Source organism: Rattus norvegicus, chromosome 1 (genome assembly GCF_036323735.1).
Source record: "Rattus norvegicus strain BN/NHsdMcwi chromosome 1, GRCr8, whole genome shotgun sequence".
Taxonomy (NCBI): Eukaryota; Metazoa; Chordata; class Mammalia; order Rodentia; family Muridae; genus Rattus; species Rattus norvegicus.
In genome coordinates, this window is record NC_086019.1 from 103480350 (window position 1) to 103491948 (window position 11599).

General features: G+C 49.3%; 1 protein-coding gene across 1 annotated transcript; it reads left to right on the top strand.

The window, feature by feature from the left end:
- The first annotated feature begins 381 nt into the window (after positions 1-381).
- Positions 382-5614, top strand: Klk4 (kallikrein-related peptidase 4). The gene is made up of 6 exons (NM_001004101.2): positions 382-421; positions 787-858; positions 2918-3083; positions 3328-3578; positions 3666-3802; positions 5016-5614. Exons 2-6 carry the CDS (start codon positions 795-797, stop codon positions 5166-5168), a joined length of 771 nt encoding a protein of 256 aa, NP_001004101.1. The 5' UTR covers positions 382-421; positions 787-794; the 3' UTR covers positions 5169-5614.
- The last annotated feature ends 5985 nt before the right edge of the window (positions 5615-11599 follow it).

The window sequence follows — 11599 nt, forward strand, 5'->3', positions numbered from 1 at the left end:
ATCCCAGCAGGATTTGATGCTGGGGCAGTTTTCAGAGGATACATGGGAAGGACACACAGAGGGAGACTACAGGAGTGAGGTAGGTGAAATTTCATTTAGTGAGTAAAAGGAGCCTGAGAGAAGGAATGAGTGAAAAAACATGAGGGGGTACAAGGGAGGGGAAGAAAATGGGGCCAGAGAGGCCAGGGTCTGGATACTGTTTCTTCCCTGTGCCCCAAACTCCACCTGGCATGAAGGCTGCCTGAAAGCTTTGAGCTAGAGTCTGCAGCACCTGACGTATGGAATGTGTCCCCTGGGGGGCAGGCCAGCCCCAGCTGAGGAAGCTTATAAGCCCCGTGGGGGCCCCTGTGGGTAGCAAATCAACTCAGCCCAGCCCAGCTCAACTCAACTCAGCTCAGTGGCAGAATCCGGAGCTCAGAGGGTAAGAAGCTCTCTGCTTTCTCTCACTCTGTTTAGAAGCATCCCTGCCTTCCTCCCTGGACCTCTGACTCTGGTCTCTGCCTCTCAGGCTGTCTCCAACCAGATAGATCTGCCTCCAGCCAGATAGACTGCCCTGTCAGGGTCTTTCGTCTGTCCTAGGTGAAGATCTATGCCTCCGTTTCTCCACTGCCCACCCCTGTCTTTAGATGTTTCTTACTCTTCTTCCTCCTCCTCCTTTTTACTTCTTCCCCCATCCCTCTGTCTCTCTCTGCTCAGTCACATCCTACAAATGAAAAAGGCAAGGGAGAGATTATGGGGAGACTGAGAGTAAGACTGCTCTCCAGATTCACTTGTCTTCATTTCCAGGAGCCAATATGATGGTCACTGCACGAACCCCCTGGGGCTGGTTCCTGGGGTACCTCATCCTTGAGGTCACAGGTATCTGTGTGTGTGTGTGTGTGTGTGTGTGTGTGTGTGTGTGTGTGTGTGATGGTGTGTGCCCGAGGGAACACTGTCAGCCAACAGCATGACTCAGTGTCCTACTGCTTCCGACTGTCTGATGTAGCAGTATGGCAGTAGGATGTGACTGGTGTGTAGCCCTGGCTGTAAAGGGTGGCGGGTCATGAGAGTGTGCGACCGTTTGTGCCACTAAGGGGAAGATGGGATCTGTGCCCAGTTCCTGAGTGACTAAATGGTTCCTTCTATTAAACTCCCTTTGTACAGCAGGCTGTTCTCAAACTTTCAGAAGTAAGCCTGCCTCTGTCTTCTGAGTGCTAGAGTTGATACCGGGCCCACTTATTTATTTTTTTAAGAATCTTACTTAGATAGTCCAGGCTGGCTTGACTTCTCTAAGCAAACAAGAACAACCTTAAACTTCCCATCCTTCTGCCTCTACCTCCCAAGTGCTGGGGTTACAGGTGTGCACCACCGTGCCCAGTTTACGTGGTGCTGTGGTGCTGGGATTCAAACCCAAGGCTTTGCACATGCTAAGCCAGTACTCTGCCGACTGAGCTCCCGGCCCCTTCTGGGATAATAATGTTGTCTGGGTGAATGGGCTGTGGCTAGGTGCGCCTGTGAGGAGGTGCGTGGGAGCACAGCTGTACCACAAAAGCTGAACAGTTCCTGAAGTCATGACTGTGTGAGAGAGAGAAACGGTTCCTGGGTGCTGCAGACCAGCCTGAGAATCCAAGCTGACCTTCCCTCCTGACAAATGACCCTACATCCAATGTGCTGATCCTGGCTCCCAGACCTAAGGAGGCCCCTGGCGTTAACTCCTCTCAAGGGACCTGACCTCACCCCTCTGAGCCCCGACCCCACCCCTCTGAGCTCTGACTCCACCCCTTTGAGCCCTAACTCCACCTCCTCTGAGCCCTGACTCCATCCCCTCTGAGCCCTGACTCCACCCCTCTGAGCCCCGACTCCACCTCCTCTGAGCCCTGACTCCACCCCCTCTGAACCCTGACTCCACCCCTCTGAGCCCTGACTCCACCCCTCTGAGCCCTGACTCCACCCCTCTGAGCCCTGACCCTACCCTGAAGTTCTCAGTACACTCCAGGCACCAGTTGCTTGGTGACTGGAGACCAGTCCCATGTCCTAGGTCCTGACTCACCATCCAGTCCTGACTCTGCCAGCCCCTTCATGGTAATTTTCCTTCCTCTGACCTTGACTTTTATGAACCTCAAAGCTTCATTCATACTCCTGTTCTCAGACTCTGCCTCTAAGAACCCTAGTCCAGCCTCTTTGCCTGTCCCCAGCCATTCCCACAACCCTGAAGTAAGACCTTGTCCCCAGAACTGCCCAGTTTATGTGGTGAACCCTAACTCTTCTCAAGAGGCAGAAATCAAGGTCTTTACATTGACACCCTACTAGCGTGAGCCCTGCGTGCACCCAGTCCAGACTCTTCCCCTGACCACCCACCTTCAAAGCAATTTTCTTTCCCTTTTCCATGACACCTCCCTTGGGACCTGGGAAGCTTCACCCACATTTCTGCTTTCAAACCTTCCCTGGTCCAGCGCCTACATTCTGTCTCCAGCCCTGGCAACACCCATGAATCCCTGACCAAGCCTCTGAACCAAATCTTACCTCCAGGGACAGCAAAGCTGTGTGTCCTGATCCTGTCTGCCTCCAGCAGTGGCCAAGCCCCTAAAACACTAATTTTATCCCCCAAACTCTTTACCAAATCCTTAACTTTGATATCCTACCCTTAGGAGCCCTAATCTTACCTCTTGAACTGGCTCCCTACCATGGCCTCGCCCTGAGGCTCTAACTGCTCCCCTTCACTTAAACTCTAATCCAGGACTTACAGTTTGCTTCCAGTCTCAACCTTCCCCCACCCCGCGCCAACACACACACCCACTGCAACCTCTGATTACATCCCTTCACTCAAACATCACTCCCATAGTTCTGAGCTCTCATCCAGGACCCTGGTCCCATCCCAGAAGCCTTGAAACGCCCCTGTTCCACACCCCATACCTCCCAATCCTGACTCCATCCCTAGGATCCTCCGCCTCAAGCATCAGCAGCCGGATCATACAAGGCCAGGATTGCCTCCCACACTCGCAACCCTGGCAGGCGGCACTGTTCTCAGAAGACAATGCTTTTTTCTGCTCGGGCGTTCTGGTGCATCCGCAGTGGGTGCTGTCAGCAGCACACTGCATACAGGAGTGAGTGGGGGTGGTAACGGCCGGACGCTGAGAGGGAGGGAGCTCAATATCATACTCGGCCTGCAGAGGGCGCGCAAGTGGCCACAGTGTTGACTTGTGAGAGGAGCCCAAACCTAGGGGACCAGGACAGTCTAATAGGAGCGGGGGAGGGAGGAAAAACAGGAGATCACTGTTGCTTTAGAGTAGAGGATGAGATGGGAGACACAGGTGCCACTGTATAGCTCACCTACTGGGTGATCCTCAGCTCCTACACCGTGGGACTGGGCCTGCACAACCTGGAAGGCTCCCAAGAGCCTGGCAGTCGGATGTTAGAGGCCCACCTCTCCATCCAGCACCCGAACTACAATGACCCTTCTTTTGCCAACGACCTCATGCTCATCAAGCTGAATGAATCAGTGATGGAGTCTAACACCATCAGGCGCATTCCTGTGGCTTCCCAGTGCCCCACTCCTGGGGATACCTGCCTAGTTTCTGGTTGGGGTCGACTAAAGAATGGTGAGCTGCTGGGTACAGGGTTGCCCTCTCTGAGAAGTTCCCCACCTAGCCAAAATGGACTGACTGTCACTCCATTGTATGCCCCAGGGAAACTGCCCAGCCTCCTGCAGTGTGTGAATCTCTCGGTAGCATCTGAGGAGACTTGCAGGCTGCTGTATGACCCCGTGTACCACCTCAGCATGTTCTGCGCCGGAGGAGGACCCGATCGAAAGGACACGTGCAATGTGAGACACCGGGAGGATGGAACAGAGACGAGGCAGGGAAGTACAAAAGACACACCTGAGACACACTGAGATGGACTGTGAGAAGTGGTGGGAGCCAGGTGTAGGGGTGCACTCCCTTAATCTCAGCAAGGTAGGCAGAGGCAGGTGATGACTGTGAGTTCAGGCCAGCCAGATATATAGTGAGACCCTGTCTCAAAATGACGAGCAGGAAAAAGAGAATGGGGGAAAGAGAATGGGGGAAAGAGAAAAGGAGGAGAGAGGAAAAAGAAGCAGAGGGGAGGGGAGGGGAGAAGAGGAAAAAGAAGCAGAGGGGAGGGGAGGGGAGAGGAGGAGAGAGGAGGGGAGGGGAGGGGAGAGGAGAGGAGAGGAGAGGGGAGAGGAGAGGAGGGGAGGGGAGGGGAGGGGAGGGGAGAGGAGAGGAGAGGAGAGGAGGGGAGGGGAGGGGAGGGGAGGGGAGAGGACAGGGAAGCAGAAACACAGAGACCCAGAAGCCAATCATGGCGGTTCAAACCTATAATCGTAGCCACTCAGGAAGCTAAGAAATAAGATCCAGCCTGGACGACTTAGTGAGATTATGCCTCAAAATAAAATGTGAGAAGAGACTAGGAATATAAACCAATGTGAAACACCTGCCTAAAACCCGCCCCCACAGCGAGGATCGGGGGGGGGCGTGGCTCAGGGGTAAAGCACCTCAGTAAATGCTCTGGGTTCTGCTTCCAGTAGTACAAACAAACAAACAAACAAACAACACTGAATGGATCTAGGAAGAAACAGAAATAGCCATTCTAAACAAAAGGAACATAGACCTACATAGAACACAAAGACACAGAGGCAGAGAAGCAAGCCCTGAAGGAGACAGAGGACAAGCAACAAGTCCCAAGAAAGCAGCCAGTTGTGTAGACACAGGGCTCCTGGTCATATGGCCTTAGGGCTCTGGCACGAGTATTTGGCTGGTTTCCTTCTGCCTCTGTCTACAATGCTTAAGTGGAGTCTTTGAGACTTCAAATGTATCTTCTGCTCATGCTTTCCTAGATTCTGACTTCCTCTCCTTCCCCCTCTCCCTCTCCCCCTCTCCCTCATTACCTCTCCCTACCCTTCTCCCTCTCCCTCTTGCCCTCTGCCTCTCACTCTCCCCCTCCTCTGCCCTTCCCTTTCTCCCTCTCCCTCTCTCCCCTCTCCCTCCCTCTCCTCTCTCTCCCTCCCTCTCCCTCAGGGGGACTCTGGGGGTCCCATAGTGTGCAACAGATCCCTACAAGGGCTCGTGTCTATGGGACAAGGAGAATGCGGGCAGCCTGGCATACCAAGTGTCTACACCAATCTCTGCAAGTTCACTAACTGGATCTGGACCACCATTCAGACAAGATAGCTCTGGACTGACTACACCGTCCACATGAAGCCTGCTGAGGGAACCTGAGACTCAGGATTGCTCCCAGCCCTTCTCCCTCAGATCTACAAGTTCAGGTCCCAGCCTCCTCCCTCAGACTCACAAGTCCAGACTCCAATCTCCTCCCTCAGACTCACAAGTCCAGACTCCAATCTCCTTCCTCAGACTCACAAGTCCAGACTCCAATCTCCTCTCCCAGAACCAAGGATTCAGACCACAACACCCTCTTTCAGGCTCAGGGAACCATGCCACAACCTCCTCCTGGGACGCAGGAGTGCAACCCACCTGCACGTTCCTCTGTGTGCAGTGTCCTCTAGTAGCCCAGTGTTGACCCAGCCTTGCCTTTACACCATTAGGCTAGTCCCTCCCGCTCCCCAAACACCTTGTGTCTCCTCAGGGAACCACAAATAAAAGAACTCTCAATACTGTTTGAAGCATCCTCTTTGCGTCCCTTTCCACTCCTGGGATATTCCAACATAAGGCTTCTCTTTGTGTCTCAGCTTCCCATTTGCGCAGTGGGAATGTAAACCAGGAAGCCCCTGGCTCTTTGTGCAGCAGCTTGTGTCAGTGATGTTAAGAGGCATCCATTATTATGTGATGGCCTCTCACTTCCAAAAGGGACATTTCCAGCTTTGCAGCTTCTGTTGTGAATGGTCTGTTTTTGGTTTTGTCTTTTGATTTTAAGAATTACTTCTTATTTTTATTTATGTGTATTTCTGTGTGTGTGTGTGTGTGTGTGTGTGTGTGTATACAAGCACACACAATTGTGTAAGTACAGTGGCCATGGAGACCAGGAAAGGGTAGTAGATACCCTGGAGCTGGAGTTACAGGGGCTGCAAGCCACTGGACATGGCTGCTGGGAATCCAATCCCAATTTACTGCGAGAGCAGCCAGTGCTCTCCACCACTCAGCCATCTCTCCAGCCCATTCTTGTCTTTAAGAATGTTTCTCTGTAGCTGGCTCAGGACCAAGCTGCTATCGCTGGAAGTTGATAGGGAAAAATCTAAGAGGCCTGCTGTGAGACCCAGAGACAGGGACAGGGGCATGCTCAGCGCCCCTAATAGGAAGAATTGCTATTAAGCTCCTTGTTAATAAATCATACTGGCAAGGCGGTGCATATCACATATCTGGAATACAAGCTGAGGTAGGGAGATCAAGAGTTCAAGATTAGTCTCAAACAAACAAGCAAACCAGATATATCAAAGTTTTGACCACCTTTTATTTATGTGTTTAGTCTTGTCCTTTATTTTGTTTTGCTTTGAAACAGGGTCATATGTAACCCAGGCGCTGGCCTGGAGTTCATTACGTAGCTAAGGATGATCTTAAGTTTCTGACCCTCCTGCCTGCACCTTCCAAGTGCTGGAACAGATGCGCAACCACCACACCCGACTATCATTTTTTTATGTATCCTTAATAGATTTTCAGGTATATAAAATACGGAGTAAGTTACTAAAGGTAGCATCAATGAGTTCCTTGTCATTGAAGATTTTCACAGTGACTTGGAGAAAATGACAGACAGGACAGTCAAGATGGAAATGAGTGGGTGTGTGCAAATGATTCACACAGTGTAATCAGTACACTTTGCTGCCCGAGCGTTTGTGAAACAGTGCATTCTCCGTCTATAGAACATATAATTTCTCATATACGCACACCTACCAAGATTGCTGACGCTGCAGAATGTAACCAGCTCAAGTGTCAATTATATATAGAGCAGGAATTTTAGGGAGATTTTAAAATGGTGCACCAAATTAGAAAACAATCTAGGAGATTCTTTTTTAAAGAGTGTGTATGTGTGTGCTTGTGTGTGCTTGTGTGTGTGCTTGCATGTGTGTGTATGTGTGTACGTGTGTGTGTGTGTATGTGTGTGTGTGTGTGTGCATGCCTGTGACTATGGCTGTATGCATACCACAGCACATCTGCAAAGGTCAGAAGACTACCTGGAATGCTCGTCCTTCCACCTAGAGACAGAGCCTCTTGTTTGCTGCTATATTCAGCAGGCCAACTTCTAGGGATTCTCCTCTCCACCCCCATCTCACCATGGGAGTGCTGGGATTACAGTTGTGGACCCTCTTTTGTCTGGCTTTCATGTGAGAGCCTCAATGATTGCATAGCAAGTGATTTACAGCAAGCCATCTTCCCGGCCCTCTAAGCAGATTCTCAAACATGGATCTGCTTGATGGTCATTGGTTTCACCCCTAGTTATCTGTGTGTGTGTTCGGGGGGAGGGGTTAAAAATAGAAGCCTTGCTTAGGAGTGAGGAAGGCAAGAGTGCTTTCTTTGCATGCATGAAGCCCTGGGTTCCATTCACCACACTGCATAAGCCGGATGTGCTGGTATAAGCTCGTAAATCCAGTGCTTGGGGAGCAGAGGCAGGAGGATCAGGAGTTCAAGGCCACCCTCAGTTACTTGTCTAGTTTAATGCCAGTCTGGGCTTCATGAGACCCTGTTGTCCCCTCCCCCTAACACGCAAATGTTTTGCTTAGAAGTCAGGTTGGAAATAACACCAAGTGTGTACAGTTAGTGAATGACCTGGAGACCCGATGGAGAATGGATATCATGCAGAGATTAAAGGAAAAAGAACAGATGACATGAGCAACAGTACAGTTACATATGAAAACCCTTTTGTACCATGGACTGCTATATACAGTACAAATCCACTGATAATGGGATTCCAGGACCAGAACAATTAACCAGTAATGCCAGCATGCTAGAATGAGAAGAGAATGTGCTGCTTAGTTTTAACTGTGTTTCACTCAACTCGCCACAATCTGGAGCCACGCAGTGTGTGTGTGTGTGTGTGTGTGTGTGTGTGTGTGTGTGTGTGCGTGTGCGTGCATGTGTATGTGCACATGTGTGTGTGCGTGTGCGTGCATGTGTATGTGCACATGTGTGTGTGTGTGCCCATGTGTGTGTGTGTGCGTGTGCGTGCATGTGTATGTGCACATGTGTGTGTGCGTGTGCGTGCATGTGTATGTGCACATGTGTGTGTGCATGTGTGTGCTTGTGTGTGTGCTTGTGTGCTTGTTAGTTCTTACAGTAATGGTCATAAAAAGTTGTCTCCAATCACATAGAGCACAGGGTCGTGGCATCAGGGTCTGCAGATCTCAGCCAAAAACAAGGACGCTACTAAGAATGCAACCATGGCTAAGGAGACTCGTCACTCTTGATGTCAGGGACAGTGGCCTAAGGTCAGGTCTATCTGCAGGTCCCAGTGGGATTGTCAAAGATCACAGGAGAGAGGCTCGTGCGCACATGGGGATGAATATGGAGAGTTACATGCCAAAGCCAGCTTCGACAGGTCAGGTAGGCTGAGGAGTGGCATGGGGAGTAAAACTTAATTCTTTGGGGCCAGTGAAAAGAGTCACACACACACACACACACACACACACACACACACACACACACACAGCTCCAACAAGCTCTAACAACTTTATTTTGCTTTTATCTCCCAGCAAAATCTTTCAATGCATGCATGGAGGGTGGGGGGCAGCTAGAAGAAGGCATTGGATGGCCAGTGCTACCGTAACAGGTGGTTGTAAGCAGATGTGAGTGCTAAGAGCCCAACTTGGGTCCTCTGTAAGAACTGTACATGTTTATCACCATGGAGCCATCTCTCCAGCCAGGAAGAGAGTCTTAATGGACAGTTATGTGAACCAGGGTCACCTGTGGGCATGTTTATAGGGAATTTCTTAATAGCCATAGGAGACCCAGCACACTGTAGGTGGCACCATCCCTTAGGCAGGGGGTCCAGAACTGAACTGTATAAGAGAGGAGTAAACCAGCTATGAGCAAGCAAGGGCACATTTACTCTTGTTCATGGCTGTTAGTGGGATGTGACTAGCTGCTTGAGCTTCTGCCTTGACTTCCCCAAAATGAAAGACTGTGACTTTGAATCACTAGCCAAATAAACCCTCTCTTACCTTAAGTAGCTTTATGTCAGTGCATTTTACCACAGCAACAGAAGGAATCAGAAAATTCTGGGAGGGTCACGAGAGGACATGCAGGGTTGACAAAAATATCCCGTAACCTTAGAGGAGTGGGAGCTTCGCAGATACCGGCATTTGCCAAGTCCTGTTACACTATTCATTTCAGATCTTAGCTCTACGCTGGGTACTCATCAGTAAAAAATTATCCCTCAATTAAGAAAACCACATGCAGCGTTTACCGAAAAATGAGCCAAATACCAAGATGGCCTACAGAGCAAATCTCAACAAAATCTTCTTTGTAATATACTCAGTACATTGTCTGACCTCAAAGTAATTATGCTAGAAATCATGACATATAACCAGAAAAGTACTGCATGTCCATGACTGAAAAAAAAAAAAAAGCACATCTAAGGAACCCATAGCTCAAACGAGTCACATAATAAAATTAGAAATTATTTTTAGGTGAATAGTAAATAAGTGTGTGCTGCTGGGTGGTGGCTGTGCACACCTCTAATCCCAGCACTCAGGAGGCAGGGGCAGGCAGAGCTCTGAGTTCGAGACCAACCTGGTCTACAGAGCTCCAGACAGCCAGGGTGACACATAGCCACCAGCACACAGACAAGGAAAAAAAAAAGCCGAGAAATGATTACTAACTCAATCATCTTCAGAAGAAAGACAGCAAATAGATCTTTAAAAAAATGAAAAAAAAGAAATATTAAAGAGGCTGGGGAAATGGCTAAGTAGTTAAGAGCACTGACTACTCTTACAAAAGTCCTGGGTTCAGTTCCCAACACCTGCCTGGTAGTTTACAACTGCCTAACACCATGCTCCAACGACACAATGCCCTCATCTGATCTCTGATCTCTGTGGGCACTGCACTCATGCACACACACACACACACACACACTTAAACATAAAATAAATCTTTAAAAAAATCTTCAGTCACAAAATTTCGCATATTCTATAAATAGATTTTCATGAAGTATCCAGAACTCCACAGAAACAGGTGTAGGAGCTAAAATGAGGAGAGAGCAGGAGTGACCACTCATGGTGTGAGGCTTCTAAACGATGATGATTGCTGGTACCTTGAGACTCATGTATAGAACTTGTGTGTGTGTGTGTGTGTGTGTGTGTGTGTGTGTGTGTGTATTAACTATAAAGTCATGGAGGGGTGCATGTGTGTTTGGTGGATACTAACATGTAAGGGTGTATGTGTTGTGTATGCGTGTTTGATGTATGATAGCAAAAGCCACAGGAGGACATCAAGTGTCTATTAAGACAAGGTCTTTTGCTGAACCTGGAGCCAGGCTAGCAGAGGTTCTCCTACCTTTGTCACCCACAGCTCTGGGGCTACAGGCAACCACCCCTGGCTTTTTTTACCTGGGTACTGGGGATTAAACTCTGGTCCTCTTGTTTATGTAACACATGTTCTCCATTGAACCATCTCCCTGGTCCCTCATATACAAAGGCTTGGCAACTCTTCCTCTGAAGAAAAGATACATGGTCTGTTAGTTCCGGTAGGACAATGATAGACCTCAGAAGGTTGGTTGTCAATGTTCAACACTAAGGAACAGGATGAAGCCCAGAAGAGGAGGGAAAGCCAGTGTGTCTCTATAAATGTTAATATAAGGATCAATGCTCTCTTATGTATGTAGTAATTTCCTCTGAATCAATCTGTTCCCTTTTGGACGGAGAAGGTGGGGCTCATGAGACTCAGAAAGTAGATACAACTTACAAGTCTTGAGAAGCTCCTGCAATTTACAGAATTCACAAGCACTCTCCCTCAAGTTATATAAGCAGTGACAATTGATGAGAACAGGAGAAATCTGACCATCCCAACACCTGCAAGCCCTGCAGGGAGCTTCAGAAACCCAGCTTTTGTAAGTTACCATCCCTGATGGAGACCAAGCCACCAAGACATAGCTGCTATCTTTCTTGGTTGCCTCATCTCTAGCTCTTGTCTACAATGTGGCCTCTTTTCTGGAGAAGATGGTGGAGTCTCCCCCTTAGCAACCATTCTTACCCATAGTTCAGTTTGTTAAAATTAGCTTCCGTAGAAGCAAGAATGTATAAAAGGACAGCAGTATCCTGTGGATGCGCCTCAAGAAGGTTGGCCTTCAGAGAGGTCAGCTGGAGCTGGCTGAGACTGACTTTGACCTTCTCATCAGCTAGTTCATTCCCAGGGACAAGCCCTTTTATTTGTCCCTAGTTTTGCTGATTGTTTCATTTTAACCTTGACATCTGTCCACGTCAAATTGATACTTGCCATAGTAGCAAGGTAAGTCCAGGGCCTGCCTTCAAAGCCCCTTATCTCCAAAGTCAAGATTCACAGCCACAGATTCAGACTCTGGAGTCTAGGTTTCCCCTGCCCGCATCAGACTGTGAGCCCCAAGCTCTGAACTTCAGAGTACCCCATGGATCCCAGAACCCTCACTTCCATTCCGATGCTCCACACACCACACACTTGCAGGCCAGGGCCAGCTACTG

Excerpts from the sequence above, each read along its gene's own strand:
- Klk4 (NM_001004101.2), top strand. The coding sequence starts at position 795 with ATGATGGTCACTGCACGAACCCCCTGGGGCTGGTTCCTGGGGTACCTC. Across the intron at positions 859-2,917 it reads CCTCATCCTTGAGGTCACAG|GATCCTCCGCCTCAAGCATC; the intron begins GTATCTGTGTGT and ends CTCCATCCCTAG. Across the intron at positions 3,803-5,015 it reads ATCGAAAGGACACGTGCAAT|GGGGACTCTGGGGGTCCCAT; the intron begins GTGAGACACCGG and ends CCTCTCCCTCAG.